This window comes from Nannobrachium achirus (assembly GCF_963921795.1).
Source record: "Nannobrachium achirus genome assembly, chromosome: 16".
Classification (NCBI taxonomy): Eukaryota; Metazoa; Chordata; class Actinopteri; order Myctophiformes; family Myctophidae; genus Nannobrachium; species Nannobrachium achirus.
The window spans coordinates 1,661,690-1,674,738 of NC_137823.1; the positions used below are offsets into that span (position 1 = coordinate 1,661,690).

Genomic DNA, 13,049 nt, shown 5'->3' on the forward strand with positions numbered 1-13,049 from the left:
ATCCAAAACATAAAATAAAAAAATAAATTATGTGAGGACCTGGGGGTCCTGACCCACTGGTTGAGAACCACTGATCAATATGTTATTCACAACTCAGCCTCGCGCACATGAACCCCCGGCGTCCCTGATCGGCGGAAATAGCAGATCTACAAAACTCACAGTGTGAGATGGATCGACTGAGTGTTTTAGACGAAGCAATTTGGTTTAGTTTGAAACACTACAGCGGACCTGGTATGGAAGCCCCTCAAACACCCCTGTTAAATATACCGTAAGTATGCCGGGTTGGTTAAGTCAGGGGTTCCCAAACGTATTTGTTTTAATCCGAGGCACCCCTACATTATAATTTTCACTCCCATCACCTTATATTTAGCCTATAGCCTATCGTCGTGGTCGGGTGGAAACCTTGTATGTCCAAAACCGTTCATTTTGTATTTATCATCTATAAAATGTACTAAACTAGTGAAAACAGCAGATCTACAAGCACACACGATTCGAGGCATTGTGTGCTTGTAGATCGGCTGTTTTCACTAGTTTTGTGCGACAGTCTTGTATGATGAAGCAGGGCTTTGCTTTACCAAAAGACGTACACATTTGAAACTTGGGAGATACGAGGTTTCTGCCCGACAGTGACGATATTTTAGTGATTATGTTGCGAGGAAAATGTTGAGATAATAGCCATTTTGGTTAGAACTGACTGAAAATAACTTTGTACTTCAAGTTTAAAATGATACTAAATATTTTTTTCAAGTGTCCGAATAAATTCCAAATATTATCAAACGTTCACCCCCAAAATCACTTTTTTTCTATTTATTACTCATGCCATGGAGTGATGGAGAGTAGAGTTCAATAATATTTTTTGTTTTTTGTCACATTCCTAAGACAAAAATTTGATTCGAGTAAATTTACCCCCATTTATTCCGGATGGGGACCCGTTCCGAAACGGGTCCCCATCCGGAACGAATGGGGGTAAATTTATTGTTATCACATTTTTGTCTTAGGAATGTGACAAAAAACTAAAAATATTATTGAACTCTAGTCTCCATGGCATGAGTAATCAATAGAAAAAACTACTCCTTAAAGCGACATGTTTTCTAAATAAAGACAAAAATGTCTATTGCTAATAGGGATGGGACGATATGAAAAATTCATGTCACATTTATTGTGACCAAAGAAAATATCCCCAACCCAACAGCCATTATCCTGGGACGCAACATTTGCCAAAGAAATAGCAGATCTAACTCCTCACAAACAGATCGGCTATTTTTGGCAAAGAGATCTGGCAGAGAGAGAAAAAAGACTGTATCAAGTACGTTATTTCCAGGTCCGTTTTACCAAGTATATAGAGGGTTAGATGGTACCGGATACGCAACTCGGCAAATAAAAGGTGAATTGATCCCAGTGCATGATAATTTCATGATAAACTGAAATCGTCACAATACAATTATTCTGTGAGTGTTTTATATCACGGTACACGGTAAACGATAAAGACGATTATCGTACCATCCCATAATGACACGTCCAAGACAGGGACGCCAGGGTTAAATTGGTTAAGTTATAGAAACATTCAAATTGAATCTTTTCTGATCCTCCCTCGTTCAGATGGTCTCAATAGTTTGAGAGCCTGGACCCCAGGTTTGCAGAATAGCAACGCACAGTTTACAATAAATACATGGTTTTACACTCCAGGCAGGGAGAATTAAACAGCTCCCGTATCTCACCCATTTCAAATTCAATACCAGTTTTAAAAACATGAACATTCGTGTTCATTGCTCAATATATAAAAAAAAAAAAAAAAAAACGTACAGATTCTTTATTATTATAATTATAAATGTTACCACTTTATAACATTAAAAAATGTCTTTAATTGTGAGTTATACCGAAAAGCCCCAATAACTTTCAACGGTACAAATTCGACATCGATGGCCAACAATCAACTTTTGTTGTACAATATTTAACATTTCTACGTAGGATTGATCCGTTTTTATTTTTTTAGCACCAGAAATGCATTCATGAAAAAGGCATTTCCCCAAGTTGAGGCTTCAAGACCAAGTCATCTTCACGCGTCAGCTTCTGACGTCGTGTCCACTTCCCACCTTCGGAAGAAGATCCCGTCAACGTATCGTACCAGAATCAGGAGGCATTCAGTTCCGTGACCACGTTGATTCTCAAACTCTCCGAAATCCCCCCCCCCCTTCAACTCTGAGAGTGTGCAAACGGAACCAAATGGATCCGTAAGGGTGCATTTTGGTTCCGTTTGCACGCTCCAAGAGTCACAGACCCGTGCGAAGGTCCAGTCGGGAACCCTCCTCAAGTCAACCCCGAGGGTCCCCCGTGGACCCCCGTTTTTTGAGAACTTAGAGATCTGTGACATCATCATCATCCACGGAACCACCCGCCATTCAGGTGGTCTCTCCCATAGGAGTTTCCGTTCCGTTTTTTTTTTACGAACAATAAAACGGCGTTCACTCATTTCTTCAGACACTGGTACATGAGGGCCCGCGGGTTGAGCATGTAGCGCTCAGAGTTGAGCAGCTTGGTGAGGTACTGGGGGACGTGGTGCGACTGCGGCGTCATGTAGGACATGCCGGGCGTCACCGCCATGACGTCGGCGATCTTCTTCTTCATCTCCACGATCTCCCGGTCCTGCCTCGCCACTTTACCTGAGAGGACACACGAGAAATAAATGAGTTATTCTCAGTCAGTTGTGCCAAAACGTTAGAATTTAGGGCATTTAACAGACACTCTTAACCCATTTAGGCCTAGAATTATTGAATGCTTTAACCAGTGAAAAATAGCAGATATACAAGCTCACCGAGCGCCGCGTTGCGAGCTTGTAGATCTGCTATTTTTGAAAAAGTCGTGAAAATGTATGCGATTCTTTGAATGTATGTATTTTCAAAGCGAACGTTTGTAACTCAAATTTTGCTTCTGGGGGGTCCCTGGAACTAAATATTTTGAGATGGGGGTCCGTGGCCAAATACATATCATTTTGGGGGTCCTTCACATGAAAAGGTTTGAGAACCACTGACATAGTAGTCTCTCAAGAACAGACTAACTGAGCTCCAGTTAAGTGAAAAGGACCTTTTCTTTGACGATGGCTGGCCAGATTGCTGACATAGAAACATAGGTTTTTAAAAAAATCTTAGAAGGATTCAAAAGACACTTCTAGAATCGGGTCAAAATTCTAATTTTCACGATTTTTCAAAAATAGCAGATCTACAAGCGCGGCACTCGGTGCTGCGCTGTGAACTGCTATTTTTCAATAGTTAAAGCATAAAATAATGATACACAATACTGTGTACCCGTTCTAAATGGGTATACAATAAGACCTGGAATCATTTATACTTTAGCTATAGACAAATAGCATATCTACAAGCTCGCAGCAAATCTTTGAATATATGTATTTTTAAAGCAAACATTTGTAACTCAAATTTTGCTTCAGGGGGTCCTTGCCCTTTTACCTGTCTGTAAAAAGTGCCCTCTCCAGACCATGAATGCAGTTTTTACTATGGTGGAAGAAATGCAAATGCCCCTCTTTCCATGCCATACCTGAAGGCAGCATTCAAGAGAATTCTCTCTGTGTAGCCGTTACGCCACATCTCGAGTATTGACTTGATTATGCTTAGTTCAGTGTGGTATCAAGCACCGAAAATTGACAACCTCCAAGCTCACAATGCGTTGTGAGCAGTGTTGATTTCGTCGACTAAAACTATGACGAAAAATGTTTGTCGACTGTGTTTTTTTCACTGACGAAAACTAAATAAAAACTATACAAAAACTAAGCTGTGGTGACTAAAACTAAGACTAAATATATTGACAATTTCGTCAACAAAATAAAAACTAGACTAAAACGTTAGGGAGGGACTAGTGGAGAATCGAGTCATTTTATGTTTGGTTGCATGCTGAAAATAGCCGATCTACAAGCTCACAACGCGTCGCGCTGTGAGCTTGTAGATCTGCAATTTTCAGCACACAACCAAGCGTAAAATCAGTCATTACGATGCCGTCAAGGCCTGCCAAAATACATTTTAGTCGACTAAGTCAACTGTAGATTTAGTCGCCTAAAATCTTACGATATTCAGTCGACTACAATTAGACTAAAACTAATACTTTTCAGGTGACTAAATTATGACTAAAACGAAATGGCAGTTTATTCAAAAGACTACCGATGTCTCTGGTTGACATTGGCACATTTCACTCAAGTTTTTTCATCTCACTCATGTCACTTTGTCTGCTGACCTCACTCAGCAACAAAATAAAAATAAAAGAAACAAAAATTAAAATAAAACAATTCACAGGAGGCAAGCAGTGATCACCCCATGATGTGCACTGCAATGTAGTTTCAAATGCACTACATTGCAGATGCTTTTCTGAGAGTAAAAAACTAAAAAAGAAGAAGACATGCATGACATGCATGATCTGCCCCAGGAAATGTGCCAATGTGAACCAGAGACATCGGGTATGACTAAAACTAAATAAAAATTTGCTGTCAAAAACAACACTGGTTGTGAGCTGAAAAAGTTTGAGGACCACCGCAAAACCAACCTTGCTGGATCTCCAGCTGTCTGCGGGCATCCCCCAGTGCGGAGAACAGGTCCAGCTTGATGCGCGTCTCGGCGCTAAGGTTGTACTCCAGGTGCTGGGCCTTCTCCTGCAGGGCCGACAGCCTGGAGAGCAGCATATCCGTCTCCTGCTCCACGCAGCGGTACTTCTCCAGCGCCTGCAGGGGGCAGCACAAACAGTCCAGGGAGAGAGAGAGAGAGAGAGCGTCGGACGTCGCACCGTGTTGTTGTTGTTGTTATAGGGTGTGCCAAATGTAGTTCTAAGAGCGGCCATTTCTTGGGTAAACACAGCCTTACACAGGTGTTCTGATTAGACTATAGTGTTAGTTCTATGCAATCAAACAATTGAAACACCTGTGTTTCGACCCAAGAAATGGCCGCTAAGGACTACAATGACGTAGCCGCTGGCACACACTATAGGTCATAGCAGTGTGTGTGTTTTACTGGTGCCACTAAAGAAAATCGTCCGTTCATGTTTTTTCCTAAAGAGATTTACAAAGGTATTTATAGCAATTATTTAAGGCCCAACCCAAAATAAATTGCAATAGTAATCATTCAGGGTTTTTTATGATCCTTTGGGTCATCCAAATAACATATTAAAAGTTGTGCATTATATATTTAGTGGATCAAGGTAAATTCAGGGGTTCAAGTTTGGATCCATTCACTACAGGAAAAAAAGACCCCCAAAAAACTTCTTTAAGTAGCATATGACGGGTCTAGCTAGGGTTTTTTTTTCATGATTCTGAATCCATTGCAAGCATTCATTTTGCACAAAAAAAAAAAACATTCCCTGGGCTATAAATGGCCCCCACATACTACTGCACATATCTGTGAAAAGTGATGACTTATCACTAAACCATAGTTTTGTGGGACGTTTTTAGCCCAAGGAATGTTTTTCATGCAAAACAAATGCTTGCAATGGATTCAGAATCATGAAAAAAACATTGTTAGACCCCTCACATGCTACATAAAGAAGATTTTCTTTGGGTGTCTTTTTTTGCTGTACAGTAAGTGAATGGAGCCAAACTTGAACCCCCTGAATTTACCTTGATCCACTAAATATATAATTCACAACTTTTAATATGTTATTTGGATGACCCAAACGATCATACAACACCCTGAATGATTACTTTTCTTTTGGGTCAAACCACAGATTGACTGGACTAGGAGTCAAACCATCCAGGATCCTAGGTGAATCATGGACATAAAACCTTTGATTTTGTGGAAAATAATATTTGAATATTTGACTATCCACACGTTTCCCAGTTTACTGCAGAAAAGGGGGTGTGTGTTAGTGTGGCCTTCACTTAAAGGACCACTTCACCTCTGGGACAACCAGATCTTATTTCATTGTTTTTTTGGGACACGATCAACCCAATTCTGAGTTATTTTTTGTGTTCAATCTATGCTTTTAGATATTTTAGTATTTCAGCATGCAACAACTGGTCATATGATGCATTTTGCATCATATGATGCAATAGACGATGCAATATCATGCTACAAAGCATCATATGAGCAGTTGTAGAATGCTGACATACTAAAATATCTAAAAACACAGATTGAACATAACTCAGGATTGTGTTGATCGTGTCCCAAACAACAATAAAATATGGTTGTCCCAGAGGTGAGGTGGTCCTTTAACAAAGCACCAACCAATCACCATGCAGAGATTCAGGTGCCACAAGGGGGCGCCACAGGCTCACAGCAGCAACAGCAACCAGTCAGAATGAAACAGCTAAGAGGAACAGGAAGTGATGCCCACACAAGGGCTCATGGGACACTGGAAACGTATGGATATGATATACTAAATTTATTTAGCGGATTTAACACATACTATTTTTGTATATCTCAATGGAAACATGTGTGGCGCCGGTAAACCACGGCCACTGCTATAGCCTATATAGAAAATAGCAGCTCCACAAGCTTGTAGATCAGCTATTTTAAGATATTCAATGCGGAGTGAAAACATAACATACACCAGCGTAGAGCCCTGAGGTACTCCACTCAACTATATGGGGTTTAAGTGGTTAAATGTGTAAGTGTAAGGAAAGGTGCTGTAAGTGATATTCATTGGTTAAAAAAGAAAAACAAAACGTTTTTGTTTGTTTGTCTGATTGCTACAAGTGTTTGTTCAGTCAAGGGAGAGTGTTTTTTGCAGGTCTTTCAGTCTGGGTGCATCAAAAAGACAACTGGATTAAGGCAGCGGAAGCTTGTGATTGGCTGCGAGGAGGTGACAAAAGTCGGGGGGAGGGAGATATACCTAAACCTAACCTTAAAGCTATACTGTGTAAGTTGCTAAACCACTAGGGTCAGTAGCGGTATTGCTTTTTTCTGACGTTTTTCGCCCGAAGTCGTCGCGGACCACCGCCGCGGACCACCGGAGCGGCGCCACAAAACACCACACCGCGACCGATACGAATCCGTGGAGGGGTAGAACCATGGTTGAACGTAATTTTCTGGCCAGGATTTGGGGATTAAGAGGTTAAGAATCCTTCACCATGGTAAACACTGTAGCTGAGCAAGGCTACTTCCTGAAGACACGGCAGATAAGCTGTGATTGGCCGGTAGTGTATCATGTGTGTACTGTATGATCCGCGATGTGATTGGCCAACGTATACACAACGTATACAGATGACAGATGACGCAGATGACGTTATTTTTCCGCGAAAACCGGACCCCGGCCAGGATCATAGAAAACATATAAAGAGAAGGCTTTAGAAGCTGAAAATAGTGGGTGTTCTAAAATTCTAGCGATTAATTAACAGTTAGGACAATTTTAAGATTTGTTTTATAAAAAAAGTTACATGGTATAACTTTAACCCTAATCTCAGTAAAACTAACGCTGGTGAATGCTAACCTGCCGACGCTGGTGAAAGCTAACCTGGTGAAATGCTAACCTGCCGACGCTGGTGAAAGCTAACCTGGTGAAATGCTAACCTGCCGACGCTGGTGAAAGCTAACCTGGTGAAATGCTAACCTGCCGACGCTGGTGAAAGCTAACCTGGTGAAATGCTAACCTGCTGACGCTGGTGAAAGCTAACCTGGTGAAATGCTAACCTGCCGACGCTGGTGAAAGCTAACCTGCCGACGCTGGTGAATGGTAACCTGGTGAATGTTAACCTGGTCGGACCAACGAAAGGTCGTCTCCACCTTAACCGAGGTGCTTTTTGATACTCGGACTGAAAGACCTGCTAAAAACACTCTACCTTTCAGTCAAACGGGGCCTTCCTGTCTCTGCAGCTCTTTAATAAACAGAACATACATTTTCAGGTTTCAGGTTTGCGAGCCAACCCATGAGCCATGTAGTCCTGTTGTTTACTTCCTATACTAACTGAAAAATGGAATGTTCTGTTTACCAACGTGCTGGAAAGGAGAGACCCTGTTACTGAACAAAACTCTATATTAAAGGAGCTATAGTCAACTTTTTCTTGAAAAACGGATGCTAAAATAAAAATAATGTTTTGAAAATATTTTATAAAAAAATATGCTTGATATATGTGTTTCTGTCCAAAAATGTCCACAAAAAGCATAAAATAATGATAAAATAATCATTTTGGCAATTGTACGGCCGACACTTTGTTTACATCCTATCAATCCATATAAAAGAATAGACTAGGATGTAAACAACGTGTCGGCCTGACAATGGCCAAAATGATTATTTTATCATTATTTTATGCTTTTTGTGGACATTTTTGAACAGAAACACATATATCAAAGATATTTTTTTATAAAATATTTTCGAAACATTATTTTTATTTTAGCATCCGTTTTTCACGAAAAAGTTGACTATAGCTCCTTTAATTATTACTATCTGAATACAGGGGTTATTAACCCTCCCCCTGCCAATAAACAAACAGATACATTATAAATAAATCACTTACAACACCTTAACAACCATACATGACATGACTGCTGTTCGCTTTGGTTCCCTGAGGATCTTCATGTTAATATATATTAATATAGCTTGTGTTGTTGATGTGTGAGCTTCATGTTAATATAATCTCACGTTGGAACAAACAACAAAGCTAGCTTTGATTGTTGGGATGTAACCAAGGAGCACTTCCCCAGTTTCAACCGTGTATTACACTCATTATTAGACGGCAGCATTTCTGTCTCCTCACCCTTTAAAGCAACATGAGCGTTGTGGAGTGAGGAGAAACTGCGCTCTGCACTCCACTGGGAGCTGTTGTAATTAAACCAGCAGGGGTCTTCAACAGGGGGTCCGGGACCCCTAGGGGGTCCTCAGAGTTACTACAGGGGGTCCTCCAAATCTTTGAGTGATATAATCTTTTTTTTCTCCTTTTTTATATTAACCACTTGAACCCAGGTGTCCATATTCTGAGAACTTTAGCCAAAAATAGCAGATCTACAAGCTCACAACGCCTCGCGCTGCGAGGCGTTGTGAGCTTGTAGATCTGCTATATAGAGTTTTGGTTTTAGAGGGGAAAAAGGGCAGGCTAAATTCATAGTGAAAGGTCAGGTTTTTGTAAGTATTGACAGTTTAAGTGGTTAAATATCTGAAAACCAAAAATTGACATGAATCCAAAATACATGATTGTGCTGTCAAACGATGAAACTATATGCTATCTATGGGTTTTGGGGGGTCCCTGCTTCATCTCTGTCTCAACTAAGGGGTCCTTGGCCTGAAAACGTTGGCATGACCTGAGGACACTAACCCTTGTTTAAGGCTTAAACCAATGGCATGACCTGAGACCACAGTGGCCTTAATACCCCAGATAACTGGACCACTTTCTCCTCTGTTTCTTTCTTGTCAATATGTAGACACCAGTGTTTTTTTTTTTCTGTTGAGATTCTGAAATCTTAACTCCCCCGAGTCCCCATCTTTAAACCGATCCAGTGACTTTGAATGGAAAATAAAATACACATTTAAATCTTGTTTGAAATGTCCAATACTGCCTACCGATGATGACATCCGTATAGGCAGGTTTCTGAACTGTCCACAGCCCTCCTCTGCACAGAGCGAGGGGACAGAAATGGTGCGCCATCTTATAATAAGCAACAGTGAGGACTTGCAGATAACAGTGGGGACAGTTGCTGCAATATGACGGTATGGTTGAAAATGGGTGAAGTGTTCCTTTAACCATGTCAGCCTGTATGCTTAAGTATACGACAAATATATACAGATGTAGAAGCTCACAATGTGTCGCATGGTGACGCGTTGTGACACTGCAGTTCTGCTATTTTCTTTAGTTTCCACTTTTTTTAATGTAAAATGAAGGTTTTGACCCAAAATAAGTACGCCACGTTGAAAACAGTTACATTTCCATGGTCCACTCAGGGAACCAAAGCAGAAAACAACCAAACAACCAAACAAACAACCAATAACCGATAACCAAAAACATTTCAAAAACTGATGGCCAGCCATTCAAAAAACAGTCAAAGCTGCACATTACTGTAATGTGCCAAAGGATGCATTCTCTGGTTTCCATTGATTTCAGTCAATGGTGTCAGCATGGAGACACCATCGCTGTGTGTCATAGAGGCTGGCACCGTCCAGGCTACCATCACTCACCCTGTGAGCAGTGGAATGTTTTTTAATGAAACACCTGGCGTGTGTGCTGCAGCATGCGTCATGGAATGTGCATATCGTCAATGTCGGGCAGAAACCTCGTATCTCCAAGTTTCAAATTTGAACGTTTTTTTTTCGCGAAGCAAAGCCCTGCTTCATCAGACAAGGCCGTCGCACAAAAGTAGTGAAAACAGCAGATCTGCTGTTTTCACTAGTTTAGTTCATTCTTTTAAATGATAAAAATGGTTTTGGACATACAAGGTTTCCACTCGACAACGACTATATATATACAAATACAACAGTGGTTCTCAAACCTTTTTCATTTCAAGGACCCCCAGTTTGGTATGCATGTGGGCCCCGGACCCCCATCTGAGAGCGTACACATGTGTACTAAGCTCTCAGCGTACACATGTGTACTAAGCTCTCAGAGTTACAGACAAATAAGGTGTCCATTTGGGTCCTAACTATCAATTTTTTTACCTAGGGACCAGCTTGGAACCCCCTCATGAACACCCGGGGGACCCAGATACACACTTTGAGAACCAGTGAAATACACACCCAATAGATACACCACGATACACTTCATGTGGAACAAATACACTCACTGTAGCAATGCCACCACAAAGTGCCACTGGTTGAGTTCACATGTTACACATGTTTCACATGTTACACATGCCACAAACACATAAACAATGAATACAATGAAAAAAACACATCATGAGCAATGATTAAAACACGTAAATCACACAATGCCTAAAACACAAAACACATGATGTCATAGGCCGGGGGTCAGCAACCCGCGGCTCTAGAGCCGCATGCGGCTCTTTAGCGCCACCCTAGTGGCTCCCTGGAGCTTTTTCAAAAATGTATTAAAGGAAAAATATATATATTTTTTTGTTTTAATATGGTTTCTGTAGGAGGACAAACATGACACAAACATTCTTAACGCTTTCCAATGCTGTAAAAATGTGTAGAATAAATATTCTACCACTTTTTCGAGTCACGTGTTCAAATACTGGATTCTGATTGGCTAAATTCCGGAGGTTATGAGAGGACAACTGCCGCAAAGTTGTGTGTCCGAGATCAATGCGCCTCAGTGTACATCCGGGGACTTTCCCCCAACCAACAAATGAAGGTCGCAGCGGTCCTATGTTTACTAACGTGCGTACTATCGTCGCCGATTTATTTGGATCCAATGCAATCCGCCAACTTTAAAGCCCCTTTTCTCTGAACCTATGCCTTTCTGGAAGCGAACAGCCTCTATTTACGGCCGGAACGGTGCTTTTAACTGACGTTAGCTTAGCTGTAAGCTAGACGCATGGATTACTATGGAGTTGGCGCCATCTGTTGGTGAGTAGAAGATGTTGTTTGTGGAACTATCTGCTGTCTCGCGGAAGTTTTATAGGCAATAATGATTGTAACTTAAGATCCTTGCAAGTTACAACTATGTGTTTTCTTTCATGTATACGGGAAAAAGTGGTAGAAAAGCTATTTACCACTCGGGGTCGGACATTATGCTCTCATAATGTCCTGAGTGCGGGTGTTATCGGACTCGGCTGCGCCTCGTCCGATAACACCCGCACTGCGGACATTATGAGAGCATAATGTCCTCTCACTCGGGGTAAATTGCTTACTTAAATGCTCATTATTTATTTGTAGCCTGCTTAGTCAGTTTGACAGTAGGCTAATATAATAGCTAATATAGACTTTTAGTATCGTCACTGTTGGGCAGAAACCTTGTATCTCCAAGTTTCAAATTTGTATGTTTTTTTTTTTTCGCAAAGCAAAGCCCTGCTTCATCATACAAGGCCGTCGCACAAAAGTTGTGAAAACAGCAGATCTACAAGCACACAACGCCTCGCGGTGCGAGGCGTTGTGTGCTTGTAGATCGGCTGTTTTCACTAGTTTAGTTCATTTTGTAAATGATAAATACAAAACAAAGTTTTGGACATACAAGGTTTCCACCCGACAACGACGATATATAAGGCTTTTATAATTTTTTGCGGCTCCAGACAGATTTGTTTTTAGTTTCTTTGGTCCAATATGGCTCTTTCAACATTTTGGGTTGCCGACCCCTGGCATAGGCAATGGCAGAAACTTTTCACAGTCTGCCAAGATCGGGGGAGCATAAGTGCAGAAGAACGAGTGGAAACTTTGTACTCGTATATAAAAAAAAGCTTCCTGCTAAATCCTCCTGCAACTGTCCGAGGGGGAAGACGGCTGCTGTCTTCCATCACCTCGATGAAAGGAAAACGACGTGCACATCCCCAACCCAAACCTAGGTGGGCAGGTAGAAGTAGGGTTGCCAACTCCCAGAGTTTCAAATACGGGACACTTTCTAAGGAAACATGCGCCGCCAAAGGCGGCGCCGAAAAATCGCATATTTTCGGTTATAAAGTTGGCTAAAACGGGCATTTTCCTATATTAAATCATATTTTTCCTTTCACAATATTAATTCGGGTGTCTTTGGGCCGAAAAATCGGATATTTTCGGTTATAAAGTTGGCTAAAATGTGTATTTTCCTCTATTAAATCATATTTTTCCTTTCACAATATTAATTCGGGTGTCTCTCAATTTTCCAAAACATATCGCCTAGGTCTACCTGGTCCTTATGTGCCCACTCTCTGGTTACCCAACACTAGTTTAATCATATTGGCATACAACAATAACCATTAGGTTTTAAAAACAAAATCAACGCATGCTTATGTTATTTCACATACCAGCCTGTCTGGGGTCGCTTTAGTTGGCAGACAAGATTACTGTAGTGTTCCCAGGAATACCAATATCCATGGCTTATTTTCTGTTGCTTGCCTGCTTTTTCACCTTTTTGTTTAGCCTATCACCTATCATGGATTCATGTCTAATATGTTTGTACACAATCTTCTGTCACACGTTTTTTTAAGACATTAAACAATGTTCTGAGCCGAGCACTGTCGTATGGTCGCTCGCACGCACTC

At 41.1% G+C, this 13,049-nt stretch overlaps 1 protein-coding gene across 1 annotated transcript in view; it reads right to left on the minus strand.

Annotated features, from left to right (window-relative positions):
* Positions 1–2,466: 2,466 nt before the first annotated feature.
* The window catches only part of LOC308300344 (macoilin-2-like), a gene marked incomplete at both ends in the record, with an annotated part of 28,968 nt that continues 18,385 nt past the window's right edge, over positions 2,467–13,049 (minus strand). The window contains 2 exons of the mRNA XM_080744160.1: positions 2,467–2,660; positions 4,546–4,720. Coding sequence (XP_080600286.1) covers positions 2,467–2,660; positions 4,546–4,720 — 369 coding nt within the window. The remainder of the gene's footprint in view (positions 2,661–4,545; positions 4,721–13,049) is intronic.